This window comes from Manis javanica, chromosome 3 (assembly GCF_040802235.1).
Source record: "Manis javanica isolate MJ-LG chromosome 3, MJ_LKY, whole genome shotgun sequence".
Classification (NCBI taxonomy): Eukaryota; Metazoa; Chordata; class Mammalia; order Pholidota; family Manidae; genus Manis; species Manis javanica.
Genome location: NC_133158.1, coordinates 76849364 through 76864714, shown reverse-complemented (window position 1 = coordinate 76864714; position 15351 = coordinate 76849364). Strand labels below are relative to the sequence as shown.

Sequence of the window (15351 nt, the reverse complement as noted above, 5' to 3'; positions counted from 1 at the left end):
GACATAGTCAGAAGCATAATAAAAATGGGAAACCTTAATTCCACTCTTCTAAGAAACTTAGTTCTGGTGGTCAACAATTAAAGATATAGAAGATCTGAATGATATAATCAATGAGCTATATACTAATAGCTGGCAATAAATACATAACAATATCAAAAATGGAAATTCACCACTACTTGGAAGCTTAAAACACTTAACACATGGATCAGAAATGGAAGTATGAACCAACATTTCATAGTAAATAAAGAAAAAGTTATTTGCAAAAAAACCCAAGTAGAATCAGATACTAATCTAATCAAAAATAAAGGGATAAATGACAAATCCATAAAGAACAAAAAACACGGAAATGAGAAAGATATGGTCTACCAGATATTATAGTTAATACAATCTCTAAAATTATTAAATGGATGTGATAGTATGGAAGACTAGACACATAGACAAAAATTTAGAATAGTAAATTGAGAAACAGATACAAAACAGGGAAATTTACAATATGACAGATTGTGATATCACAAAATAGTAGGATAAACAGAGGTTTTTAAAAATAATATTGGATAATGAATAACTATAAGAAAATATAGCAATGGATCTGTACTTCACTCAATACATCATGATAAGCTGTAAATAGATTATTAATTTAAGTGGAAAGACTACAGCTTTAAAAGTGGTAAAAGAAAATGTATTAACATAAGAAGCATTTTTAAAAGGTTATAGCAGGAAAATCTGTCTTCCATCGAAATACTAGAAGCCATAAAATACCAAAAGCTTAACATACAAATAAAACCTCCAGGTGTATACACACACACACACACACACACACACACACACACACACACACACACACACACACATAATTATGTCTAAAGCTAAACAACAAAGTAAAATACTTTGCAACTTATGTAACAAGCAAGGAACTGCTCCTCCTAACATATAAAGAACTTGCAGGAACCAGAAAAAAATATCAACAACAAGGCAGAAATTTAGGCAAAGGGCATAAACGATTTTCAGATAAAGAATCAAATGGCTCTTATATCTGAAAAGATGCACATATTCATTTCCACTAAGAAAAATGCATATGAAAGTTGTATGGCAATAGTTTATTTTTCCTATCCAATGGAAAACAATCCAAAATTTTTCCTATATACTTAGTTGATGTAGGTCTGGGGCAAATAAGGATATTTTTCATATATTACTGAGGAAAAATAAACTGCATCAATACTTATAGAGGGCAATGTGGCAAAATCTGTTGGATGATCCTATGGATATATTGCACACATTAAAAATGCTGTACTATAAGGCTATTCATTAATACTTTGAAAAAAACAAAAGATTCAAAACAATGGAAATGAACATAAATAGGGAACTAATTAAACTGGCACATGTGTATAATGGAATACTATACAGCTTTGGAAAAAGAATGAGGAGGCTCACTAAATATTCAGATGGAAAGATCTCTAAGATAAATTGCTCAATTTTGAAAAGCTATAGAGAGTGTGCTATCATTTGTTTAAGAAGGAAGGAAAAATAAGAATATATTGCTTCTGCTTCTATTTGCATATACCCTGAGAAGATACAAGCAAAGTTCACCTCTGGCAAATTTGAATGTGGATGTAGAATGGTCTGGACAAAGGCAGAGATGGGAGGGACACTTTTCACTTTATATATTTTACAGTGTTTGGATTTTTGAACCATCTGAAAGTATAATCTCTCTAAAATTTGACAGTAATATAAATGATCTGTTTAAATTTTATGGTCTAGGTCTCTCTGTCACATTTGGTGTGTTAGCTTATGCTCTTATTAAATATCTGTAACATGGCATGATTTTGTCAGCTCTTAATGTAATGGGGTATCCTTAATACTGCAGAAATTAATTTACACATCCCACTGGGCTGGTACTTTCCAGTAACACCCTGTTTTCACATTCCCTAAAATGCAGCTGTGACAAAGATCCTCAGACCACTGTCATAGAGAATGGCAGAAGCCAGCAGGGCCGATTTTCCTTTGAAGTGTTCCGGTTTGTGAAACACAAGAATCAGAAAATGTCCACCGTCTTCCTGCACTGCGTTACCAAGCTTTGCCGAGCTGATGACTGCCCCTTCTTTATGCCCGTATGTTTTCAGCCACCTTGTTCTAAATTGTCAGGTTGATCTAAGCTGAAAGATTTTCACATGTTTGGAACTAATTTCTATATAGTGGATATGCATCAGGTCAAACAGTTTGAAGTAGGATTTATTCGTTCACCCAGTAAAGATCTTTGTGCCAAGTGTTACAGTGGGGATAAAGATGCATGCATGAATTATAAAGTCAAGTAGCTTAGCCTTCAGGAGCATGATATACTCAGGCAGACATTTGGGTTGTAATTAGAGGCACTGTTCATCCTTCTGAGAGAGAACAGGAAAGGTTAGGAGGTTCGGTGGAAGACATGAAACCTGAGTGTGAATGTGGATGAACCCTGAAGGGACAACAATGAAGTATGAGATACGCTCTGTGCCAAAGGATGGTCAAAGGATGACCACCATTTCCTTCTCTCAGTAAGACAATAGAGCAGAGTAGAGGATTATGGGAAACCCTGGGAAGGCGTCAGGGTTAGCACTCAAAAAGTAGATTGGATCTTATGGTCTAGAATCCCTTGGATTAAAAGCTAAAGGCTATAAAAGGCATGCATCTGTACTGCATACAGACATTATTAAAATATAGATCCATTTACTAGTGAATAAAAAAATTCTATTTTTGACAGGCCCTCTAGGGTCACATCAATATTAACCTGAGAAAAATGCAGGCACATTTTTAAAATTTGAAACAGCTTTAATAGGTTTTTATTTATGCTTGAATACATGTATTTCTTAATCATCATTGATTATTTTAGTTCTAACTAGCTGTATCAGATGGAGTTGAATAGAAAGTCCACATTACCTGTCTCTGCGCTGACCAACATTTCATGGAAGCATTTATTACAGGCTTGAGAGAAATAAAAGTAGAAAAGTTTGATAAACACAGCTCTTTTTCAGGAACGCCATTGAGCTATGTAAATTAATGAAGCAGTGCACAATTATAACGGGAGAAAATAAGAAATGTGACCAAAGATAGGATAAGAAACACTGTAGCAGTTATATGTGAAGTAATTAAATAAATGCACATAAGTAAATGAATAAAATTAAACATGTGGTGCCTCTTCCAAAAGAATCTGTTTTCCAAATGGCCATAAAGAAACAATTTTGTGCCAGTGTGGAATTTCATTTGTTTTCATTAACACCTCAGATTTGCAGCCACAGAGAAAGGAGAGACGTGGGGAGGAGGACCACTTGGAGCCCCCAGAGCACTTCTGGAAATGCCATCCTCTCTGCTGGTCCCATCATTACTCGGAGTGGTAGGAGTGCTTTTCCTTTTTGTGTGTAGTAATAGATGGGGCCAACATGGCTTGTTACTTGACTTCTAAGGAGAGCTCAAAGGGATTGCTAAATAGCACTAATTAACTGTGAGACAAGATAAAGAACTAAGCTACTTTAGTTTCACAGTAATTTCCTGCGTAGTCAACTTTCACACAAAAGGCAATGTTGTCTTTACCCCATTTCCCTTTTACACACACACACATGCACACACACACACAGGTAGACCACGCTGGACAGGTTTCAGCGTCCCCATCCCTGCCCTGCTTTCTGCCCCTGAAGACTGGTGGATGTGAACCATAGTCCCAGCTGCCTTGCCATCTAGTTTTCCATCAGGCTTGGCCAATTGGCGATGCTGTTGGAGGTTGGGAGTGCAGTCCACACAGCTCCTGCCAGACAGCTCTTCCACAGATCTACTCCTTTGGTGTTCTGGAGACCCTCCCCTTAGCCCATTGCCCAGGTGACTTGATTTCCTCTTGTGAATTCTCTGTATCTTTATAAACAGTCCTATTAAACTCTCCTTCAATTGCCCACTTTAAGTAGCATTCATTTCCTCCCAGGATACTGATTATTACCTAACCCATCTGGTGTGCTCACTCAGGCCATGGATTTAATAGACATGACCAGTTATACACATATATCCATGTGTACAAGTATCTGGGCTTCCATGTACATACATGCACACTCTCCAGAGTGACACTGCTTTGTGTCAGCATGAACTCAGAGACATCCAGAACCGGGTGGATGCAACAGACATGCAGTATAAATAACACAAGGTGAAGTCAGAAAAACTGATTCTTGTTCCATTTTTTATCCAAACAAGCTATGTGACTTGGGATTTCACTTCACTTGGCTGGGTAAATATTTCTTCGTTTTTGAAATGAGGCATTTGAATAAGTAAACTTTAAGATTCTTTCTGACTCTATAGTTCTAAAATTTGTCTTAAAAAAAGCAGAATTCTGGTTAGATTATATTGTTATATTTTCTCTCTACTTTATATTAGCTATAAGGCTATTATTATGTTTCAATCAGATTATCTTTACCTTTTCTCCCATCCCTCCCATTCCACAGTGAAGAGAAAGTTGTGCCTGAAATAGGTAACCAAGCAAAAAATGGTTTTAGCCTGAAAAATCGAGACAGTTGGTTCAATTATTCACACCTCTCTGTGTAGACACACCCCTATTTAAAAACAAACGAACAGGCCTTTTAAATAATGCAGAAATGTATTAAATATGAAATTTCAAACTTAGCCCCGAGGTTTGGCATGTGTTTTGAATGGTTTGTAAATGACTGGTTTGTGGTTTGTGAAAGGCCCAATTTTTACCTCTATTGAGCTGTTAGAAATAGCTCATAGAATTACACTGCATGGAAACTTAGTTCTTATTGCCAATAATTAGGAGTGCTTTTGGGTAGGCATAGTAAAAAATATTTTTATTTTTGTGGAACCTATCTGGAGTCAGTTTGCTATAAAAAAAGAACCTTGAAAGTAACATCTCTCTGGCCATGTTGAGTAGATGGCTTTTCTTTCTTACTAACATCCTTGCTTCCTTCTTACCTAGGCCAAATCAAATGCAAATATTACACATTTTATATAATTTGTTAGTGTAAGATAATTTTTTAAAAGACCAAAATTACTAAGAACCCCTCCTCAAATCCTAGTAAAGATTACCAAGTGGAATGTTCTAACTCTACCAAATCTAACCAGCTACCCCAGTTTGCAGGTTTCATCCAAACCATATCTTGTCACCCAGAATATCTATGCTGAACCTCAAGGAGCTAATGCCTTGATCACAATGTCACTGATGTCATAGCTGGATTTCTTCATTTCCGATTTCAACCTTTTTACTCCCAGCACACTAGGGTTGTCTCTTAGTCACCTCGTTCTGTCTACCAGCAAAGTCCCCAAAGGATCATGTCCAAACTTTCCAGATGCCTTCTGTTCCTCTCTCTGTTTACTTATGCTTTATAATTTTGACAAATAGCTAGAGGATGGTCCTCATTTTTCAGTGATCATGGTGGCCTCACTGCATAGAGGGCCATAAATAATAATATTTACAATATGATACTATAATATCCATGCAAAAATTTATTTTAAATTCCACATAGACACAGACTTCAGAAATCAAGCCATATTCCATCCACACACAAATCCTGTGTAAACTTAATCCAGCTTTATTACGAGGGCTTACCTTCTCTACTTAGTTTCACTTAATTTTTACCTTAGGTCAGCTCCAATTTATCTCACCAGGTCCTTGGCTGATTTTATATAGACAAATCTAACTTCAGGCTTGATTTGCTCTCTTCAAAGCTCTCTGATATTTAGAATTTTTGCTCTGTTTATTCATTGAACCACTCTTTTCCCCTAGGCGTCTGCCTTAGGTCAAGTTTAATAAGTTGGTACAGCCTAGAACTTCTGTCTTGTTTTGAATGAAATAAAATACATTCTGGTTGTATTTACCCAACATCATTAATCCTTTTGTTAGTTGATTTAGGAAAATATTCACATTCTCAAAATTCAAAATCCTCAATATGAAGTGTTCTTACATTAGGCTCCCAAATACTAAAACTGGTAGGAAAATGGGGTAAATTTCTGAATAATTCAAAATTATAATCACTGGAAAACAATAACATCTAATTGTTTTTGTACAGAAATTCTGATGGAGAAGTCCAAGGTAAACTCTTGTTGGAATAGTTTCATTGAGTTTTATGGGTAGTTACTAAATCATTTGAGCATAGTTTTTTAGCTTTCCATGTGACAGGCCCTCTGCTAGGAACTGAAAATACAGAGAGAACAGGACCATCTGTGCCCTCAGGGATCTTAGCATTCAAAGGTAGATAGACTATTAACGAACATAACTCAGTGGAAAGTTACAAAGTTTGGAGGTTCTGAACTTGAAATATGTGGTCCATTTCATCACACAAGTAACTGAAGATTTAAAACAAATATTTTGCCTGTGCTAAGAAAGGAAAAGTATTCATTCTGCATAAATCTTTTCACTGATGTTCATTCCTTCCATCTATTTCTACTACTTATGTGAGAGAGAAGCAGAGAATGAGAATTTATCTGCCACTTCTGGGTTTCAAACAGCTGTGGTATTACTGCTATCACTTTCCTCAGATGGGTCCTCAGCTAGCTGAATGTTTCTTGAAAAGCCCACTGAGCTTAGTGTTTCAATCTGTTCTAATACTAGAAGATTTCTTTTAGCATAGATGTATATGTTAAGACCAAGTGAGTGTGAGAGAAAGTAGAAGTGTATGATGACAAAAATCTCCTAGAAAGTGTCTATCTCCTCTTTCTGGGCTAGCCACTGCTTTGGCTTTTATTATGATGATGATTATTGCAATGATATGAAAAGTGCAGGATACCACAAACAGCACCCAGATAAAAAGTGATTATCTTTACCTTTATCCACTAATAAACACAATTCCAAACAATCAAATATTACCTGCTTGGGTTTCAGCCATCAGCCAAAGGTAGGAGAGGCTTTCAGTTTCTCAGAGTCCTGGAGCTCATGTGGCATTTTGCCCCCACATGGAGATTTTTGTCCTCAGCCACGTCCTTGTGAGTGACACTTGGGATAATGTTCTTATAAAAGTGTTGGTAATGTGGGAGAAGAGGGAATATTTCTACTTCTTTTATTAACCTCAAAAAACAGGATACAAAAAACAGTGGGGGCATCCAGTCACATCATTTTCGCCTGACTTGAAAAGCACATGGAGGAAGGAGCTTTCTGTTCTTTAATAGCAGTGTTTTTTAAAGCAAGCAAGTGTGGCAAACCGCTCTGGGTCTGCCGGCATCCCAACTCTCAGGCATGTACTCTTTCACTGGCTTTTATTCTCCATATAAACTCTTAATGCTCAATGGCAATAAAAAATAAATAAAAATAAAGCAAAGTAGTGTGATTTCTAAAGAATGACCTTTAAAAAGGAATTTCAGAGCATTATTTATTCTCCTCCATGTTCCAGTGAGGCAGTTAGTCTTCGAAAAGAGCAAAGCACATCTTTTGGATGAACTGATCACAGTCCATGAGAAGGAAGTGTTTTTATTGAATACTGTTGGTCAGAGGTCAGGAGTTTCCTAAGGGTGTCCTAGAACAAAAAGTTGTGCTGTTTCTCTTTTTGTCTTGTAACAGCGCTCTGCCCCATTCTACAGGATCCTGTGAATGAGTGCTCTATTAGTTTTGGGCATTGAACTTCAGGATCAAACAGCAGAGCCATCACTTCTGCCAAGACTCATATGTCTGAAAAGAAATGCCATCAGATGGTTTACAAATATCATACCAGGTTCTCCTATCAATTGTTTCAAATACTAATCCTGGAGTTTTGTACTTTGAGATATTAATCTCTATAAAAATATTTTCCATACTTGGCTAGTTTATATTATTTTAGAAAAAGGGTTAGAGATTGAGCTTTTATTTAAGCCTATGTTGACTTTATCATGGAGGCTGTGACAGATGGAAGTTTCCTCATCTGTAAAATGGGGGTGGTAATTATATCTAAACCGTATGCCTATTAGGAAGATTAAATGTGACAATATATGAAACAGCAGTTGGTAAACTGCATAGCATTATATGCATATTAATTGTAATAATATTTATACTTCAAAATCAGTCAACTGCATACATGTTATGCTTCAAAACACAAATACTCATAGACACGTCCACATCCATATATTTAAACACAAATATGAAATAACACACTCACTTTATAAGCTCAAGGGTTAATTGCTATATGGCTGCAAAATGGATAACAAAAATTGAGAAACCAAGTGAATGTGCTCATTGCATCTAGTGTTATGTTTGCTAAGGAAAAGTGAAAAAAAAAACCAACTTCAATCTTTTACTTAATAGATACAAATAAAACTCCAACTAAAGCTTGGGAGTCATGTTTTCTCTTTATTTGGTTATTAAGTGTGAATTTATCTTCTGGGAACTTAAAATGATGTTTTTGCAGATTATGATGCGCAAATTGGCAACACTTAAAATAGAGCGTCACTAAATAATGAATATTTCTCTGTGACAGAATAACAAATGGCAGGTTATAGGGCTATAAAATATGTAATTGCTGTTAACAATTACTGCCCCCTCTAACCTGACTAAAGAGAAAATGATGAAGAAAAGTTGGCAAGGAAAAATACAGCACAGTATATTTTGTGATTGTGTTTGTATGCCCAGGGTAGTGGGAAAGTAGAATGGTTTAGGAGAATTTCCATCATTGCCTTCCTCATGGAGCTAGTGGGCAAAGGTGAGGGGCCATGTAGGTAAAAAGTAATTATAGAATTATAATGAAATCAGGTAAATATTTGGAGACAAAATACTGCTTTCCTTTTTCTTTTTTTTCTATTCCAGATGAGACTCCAACCAACAACTCACAACTTGGTAAGATAATAAACATAAAAATAGGATCTAAAAAAAGTTTAAGTATTTTTTGGTGATCAGTTACTAAACTGCAATCAACTAAACATAATGGACTCTGGTTTTACAAGTTCGGTATATTTATTTTAAATGACAGTTCACCGAGGATTTCTGAACTCGTATGTGACCTGTTGGTCAATTTTTATTGCATTTTATAGGTGATTTTTTTTTTTTGGTTGCCCAAGGGATATCAGGCCTTTGAACCATATACTTCTCTGGTTATTGGATTGAATTATAGTCAAATAGATTGTAGCATGATCCACTATCATGCTGTTTTTCTAAAAGATAGTGATGACAGATGTTTTACAGGTATAAATTGGGATAAACTGATATAAATCTGATATTGGACCTTTCTGCCTTTCCACTGTACGTATTATCACTTGCAGGTTCTCCAAGTGAACCTTCTTTCCAGCTCAACGCCGTCACCAGCGCACTGATATCAGGAGTGGTCATTCTGGGCGTTGTGAGCTTTTCTCTTCTGGGCTCACTGGCCCTTCTGCACAGGAAGGCACCCACCAGTCTGGTGTTGAATGGCATAAGAAATCCAGTCTTTGACTGACTGTATCAGGTCCCTGCTCTCTGTAAAGAAGGCTTTCCTGACTATACCATGTGTGACTAAAGTCAGTGTTCCATCTGATTTGACTGCCTGCCAGCCTTTGTTACTTGTAGATTGATAGATTTCACAGTGTAGCTTGTCAACATGATAATAGGGAAAGAATTTTGATCATTTTGTTTTTGTCACTTATGTATGTGGTCAGCTTTGTTTGGAAGGCACCAGTAATGGGTTTTATACCAATAAACAATATTCAGGACTTAGAACTTACAGGATCATATTTCATTTTATTTCACTGTTTTCTTGATGGTTATAGAGAGAAAAAGGGGGCATAGGAAATACTGAATTTGTTTCATTTTTTTCCCCCTAAGCATTAAAACCCAATGCAATGACATTTGCATATTTGGTACTAAAATGAAAGTTGCTTTTTATTTTATTCTAGATAATTCCACTTTGTGGATATGTTTTAATTGGATTGGCCAGTTTGGACACCTGAGATTTAATTCCTCATTCTATGACCTCCTGTGTCCAAAGGATACTAAGTGACTCTAGATAATTTTTCATTTAGATAGAAGTGACTGAGAACACTGGCACATATTGACTCTCCTCCTAGGTACACAACTCAGCTGCTGTAGCATCTGTGCTTCCAGCAGTGAGGCAACTGCAAAGATTGTTCTCAGTCCAAGAACCATTACATGGCAAACCAGCCATAGCTGTGGGCAGAGAACACTGTCCCCACGGTCCCCACACACAAGCATAGTGTTCCTATGGGGGATTTTAACAACCTGGATTTTTTTCCCCCAGAACAAAGAAGAAACAGATTATGTATGTTTTGCAGAACATTGTCCCCATGAAAAAAATATTCCTTTTCCTACAAATTTCTGATGCTAGCAGAACAAATAGTCTGGAGGAGGCCTACTTATTAAGATGTCTTCCTGAAGGTATCATGATTGCCATGGAATAAAGGGAATAGTCCTCTAATAGTAAACCACAAGAAGCATTTGGTCCTTTACAAGTTCTGCAAAAAGTTTACAAAGCCAAGTTTTAAGCAGCCTATGTTCTTACAAAAAAAAAAATGAACGTTCCCTTTGTTCAGTCTATCCACACAATTGCACAAAGAAAACAATTTAGTGACAAACACCAAACCTAGCATTTGCAGCTGTTAGAAGTGATGTGTTACCTGTAAAAATTGCTGTAGAAACTAATTTCTCTTCAACATTTATGACCCATTAATCAGGACTTAATTTAGTATACTACATGCAGATCACTATGCAATTCTAAATTTATTTCAGATGAAGTGCCTATATGCTGAAGTTAATAATTAAATCAATCATCAAATCACAAAACACCTTTTCTCCAATTTGCCTGAATAATTCAAAAGAAAGTGTTTATATTACGATAATTAGCTATATAATTGCCTCAACTTTCTCTGTCAAGATGTAGATGCAGTTAAAGTGAATGGGATCTGGAAAGTCTTTGGATAATTTATTCAATATAAAAAAATCTAACACTTAAAAAGCCAGTTTTCCCTTCCCTGTCTTACTTCAAAACGACTTTGAAGTGATCATTCTGAACTTTATCTGTGTTAGCAAATTTATTTTCTAATTTAGAGGGAGAAATCTTACAGAAAAAAAAAACATGGAACATGGTACTTTTGTGATCTTATATGTATGTACATGGAGAGTATTGAAATATTCTGGTAAATGTATTTCAGATACTTTAAGTGAATTGCCTTTGATCTGAGGATTATACCCTGTGAACAGCACGTGATATCACTGAAACTGGGCTGTCAGCTGGATTTTTGTGCTTTGGGGATGGCTCCTTTTCTAGGTATTGACCTTTTAAATTTCACACTCCATTTTATAAAACTGAATTGTGGACATACCATTTTGCAAGCAACTTAAATCTCCTATTATTTTTCGCCACCCTTTCCTCATGAATGGGAGAATCAAAGCTATAATGAGACAAACTAGGTTTTGTATAGATTTGTTCTTATAAACCTGCAGTTAAATGTAGTATTTAGTTATACTGAATATTCTTGTTACCATAGTGTGAAAACTTTACAAAATATGTGCAAATGGTCCTTCAGTTTTAATACCTCAAACTGTTTTATGCACTTCAGGGGTAAGGTCTGATGAAATGTACAAGATGATTGTTTAATAAAATAATTGTAAAAGAATATGCTTAAAATAGTGACTTTTTTTTAAGTCATTTATCCTTTTTTCTTTCAACCTTCTAGTCCTACTTTCCCCAGCATTAAGAAGAACTGAACTTAAAGTCAGCTGCCTCCTGCAGCAGGGAAGGGCAGGGGAAGCTAGGTGCAGCTCGTCCTCTGCACACTGTGCTTCCTGGTACAGCCCTGGGCTGGGAGACACATCCATGATGTCAGCGGGAGGTAAAGAAGTGTACCTCTGACTTGAGTCTGAGCTCTGACTAAAACTAAGACTATACATTTTCAAACTTTGAGGGGAAAGTTAAAACAGGAAAGAACAAGGAGCTCAGCTTCTCCCAGAGCTGCAGTCTCTCATAACGGCTTGTGCGGGGTCCTGCTGTCATCCCTTGTTTTGGCATGTGATGCACAGCTGAAAAGAAATCCTTTTCGTGACTCAGGGAGAATCCAGTCGTGCAGAAGTGAGTACTACCCCGGGTCCTCAAGTATCAGCGAGCTTCGGGAGCACCACAGACATGAAGGGGCTTTGTCAGCTGTGGAAAACATGAGGCAGGACATTTCTAGATGTGAGAACGAGCAGGAGGAGTCTGTGGGAAACATTTGTTTGTGGACATACATGAGGCATAGTTTGAGGGATTCCCAGAGCACTTGGCAGGAGAGAATTATAACAGGCTGGAGAAACTTCTGTCATGACAGTGGGGGTTATTAGGCCAGCATATATTTGCTTTCATTCCATATTTATAAGGAGAGAAAAGCAAGGTGATCATTGCTTCTGAGAATGAGGTTCCTCAATTATTTATAAATGGGAAGACATTTAATATAAAACAATCCAATTTGGTGATTTGGAAAAAAACATTCTTGGGTAGGAAAAAATCAAATATCAGGGTTTAGTCAGGGTTCTCCAGAGAAAAAGAACTAATAGGATGTAGGTACATGAAGAGTTTTGTTTAAGGAATTGGCTTACACGATACTGGAGGCTGACAAGACTCAAGGTCCAGAGCCGGGGGGCCAGGAGAGCCAGTGGTGTGGCCCTGTCCGAGTCCGGAGGCCTGGGAACTAAGAGAGCTGACAGTGTGTTTCTAGTCTGAAAGCAAAACCCAAAAAAAGAGCCATTGTTTCAGTTCATTCCAAGGGCAGCATCCCAGCTTGAAAGGCAGGCAGGCACTAGGAATTCCTTCTTAGTCACAGAAGGATGAGACTCTTTGTTCTATTCTGATTTTCAACTGATTAATTGAGATCCACCTACATTACGTAAGGTAATCCACTTTGCTCATTTATTCAAATGTTAGTTTTATCCAGAAACATGCTCTAGGTGCACCCAGAATGTTTGACCAAATGTCTGGGCAATATATGTTCCAGTCAAGTTGACACAGAATGAACAATTTCAAGGCTGGAAAATTTGTAAACATGCCATCAATATGTATCACAATTTCAAAAACCAAAATGTCTTAATAAATCCAGTGACAGAGAATAAGTAAATAAAAATATAAAATTTGACAGTCTACAATTGAAATTATTCAGAAATATTTAGTGTCTGGGGGTGGAGGCTTATGAACAGAGGGTCCTCTTTTATATTAGCTAACAGTCTGGATCAAATACAGAAAAGACAGGACCATGAATAGTTGGTACTGTGAGCTCCAAAGTCATGCAAAATTATCACATATCATCAAGAGAAATAGGGCAGAAGGAGCTCTGGCATTGAAGTGATGGACCCACACCCTGGAAGGTTGGCACTGGAGCAGCGAGTGACCTCAGTCTGGATAACAGGCCAGAAGCAATAAAGGACATAAAATAGCAAAGCAGAGATAATAGGTAAATACAAGGGAAGTGCTGGACATTGGGAGGAGCAACACCTGCTTCGTGAGAAGAGTTCACAGTATGTGACAAAAGCAGAATCTTTGATAACTGTTATCCATATTTCTCATAATGGTGGCCCGTCTCCTCCAGAGGGTCAAAGGAAGTACAAAGCGGATAAACGTAAGTTGTATTTCCATGTTTGTGAGAATATCTTGCCTGATTGCTTATCAGCAGTTACAATCTCAGTTTTAGTCAGTTTGAAGAACACAAGAGAACAAAAATAGCCTTGATTAATGCCATTTTTTGCTAAGACCTCAAAGAGAGAATTGGTTTGGGGGCCTTCAGAACCTATGAATGGGTTCTGAACATAATACTTGGAAGTTCATGCTCAGTAAACTTCATTTGTACAATATTTGTATTGGCAAAGTAGAACTAAGAGCTCAGATTGTTACCTGCATAGTTCAAGCCTCCAATTCCTTTTTGTGTCAAGTATCTGGATGTTTTGTTTTACTTTAATTACCCACATAATTACCTCAGTTTTCCTTTTCATTTTCTATGTTGAAAAGAGAAATTCTCTCATTATGTGGAGGTTTAGTCAAAGGCAATGTGGCTTAAATTGTGAGGATAGTTTTCTTCTGGAGCAGAGCTATATCAGCATTGCCCAAAGCAAAATCCCTTACTGAATAATCCCATTGGTTTGGCTAATCAACTAACACTGGCAAATGATGGGAGAGTTGTGGTTTGACAATTTCATGCAACCCTGCCTCAGTTGTATAGGTCTCAAAGCTATTTCTCCTCTTATATGTGGTTCATTTCCTTTCTTTTTTTTTTTTACAGTAGTGAGCAATTGACTAAACTAAAAAATTACCAGAGAGGAAAGATGATACTTTTTGGAAATGATTTACCACTTGGGAATTGAAACTAATCTGTTTTTTTTAAAGCTATTGTTTTGCTAATATACATATTTTGTTGTTGATAAAATCAGCTGATGGCAGAGAATGTTGCAGTGCCAACTTGTGATAGACATGTAACCCAGTAATCTCTCTTAAATCCTAAAAAGATAAATCGCAATTCTTTTTGCATCACCTTCACTCGTGAAATACAATATGGAACAGAGGTGACTTGCTATCTGCCACTAAAAGATTTATCTAAAGTTCAATGCTTTCTTTCCAGTTTGTCAGTGGGTGCATAATGAGAATTTCTCCTATTTCACACTCCATCATCTCTGGTTTGTAGCCTTCGTCCTGTGGTCCAAAATGTAGAGCAGCCCAAAAAGGGGGGCCAACAGGATACAACATCAATAGTTTAAGGAAGTTTCCTAGAAACTGCCACAGGCCAATTTCTCTCATATTCTACTGGTCAGAACTTAATGTCATAGTCACACAACCAGCAAGGGTGTCTGGGAAATGTACTGTAGGTGTCCATGGGCCTAATTATCATCAGAGGTCCTGAAAAAAATCTATGTACTCAAATAGTGTCATCATTTATTCCCAGTTTGAAAATGTTAGATGCATTGATTTATGTACAAGGATGTTTATCACTCTATTACTTTTAATTACAAAAGTATTAGGTGCTACTTAAGTGTTTCCAAATGTAGAATTCTTAGATGCACTATGCGTCTAAGTATATCACTTTTCTGTGATATACTAATATGTAAATACTGAAAATCAGTTATAAAAAGATTTACTAAATGAGAAAATGTTTATGCTATAACATGAAGAGAAAAATGCAGAATATAGAAATGTATCTATAATATGACCTCACACACACACAAAAGGAAGTAAATTGATAGAGATGTTAACAATGGTCAGTAAAGAAAAATAATTAGTTTTAAATTAGTCTTCTTATACTCATCTCTACCATGTTTTTTTTCTTTCTCTCTTTTCCTTCCTTCCTTCCTTCCTTCCTTCCTTCCTTCCTTCCTTCCTTCCTTCCTTCCTTCCTTCCTTCCTTCCTTCCTTCCTTCCTTCCTTCTTTCCTTCTTTTCTCTTCTTTTTGTGTATATTACTGAGATAATTGCATCAATTCTCA

General features: G+C 36.7%; 1 protein-coding gene across 1 annotated transcript in view; it reads left to right on the top strand.

Moving 5' to 3' along the window:
* Positions 1-12013, top strand: part of ZPLD1 (zona pellucida like domain containing 1) — a 70798-nt gene extending 58785 nt beyond the window's left edge. Inside the window, exons 8-11 of the mRNA XM_017677738.3 lie at positions 1937-2108; positions 3259-3367; positions 8735-8764; positions 9187-12013. Of these exons, the coding sequence (XP_017533227.1) occupies positions 1937-2108; positions 3259-3367; positions 8735-8764; positions 9187-9359 (484 nt within the window). The 3' untranslated portion in view covers positions 9360-12013. The remainder of the gene's footprint in view (positions 1-1936; positions 2109-3258; positions 3368-8734; positions 8765-9186) is intronic.
* Positions 12014-15351: the final 3338 nt, after the last annotated feature.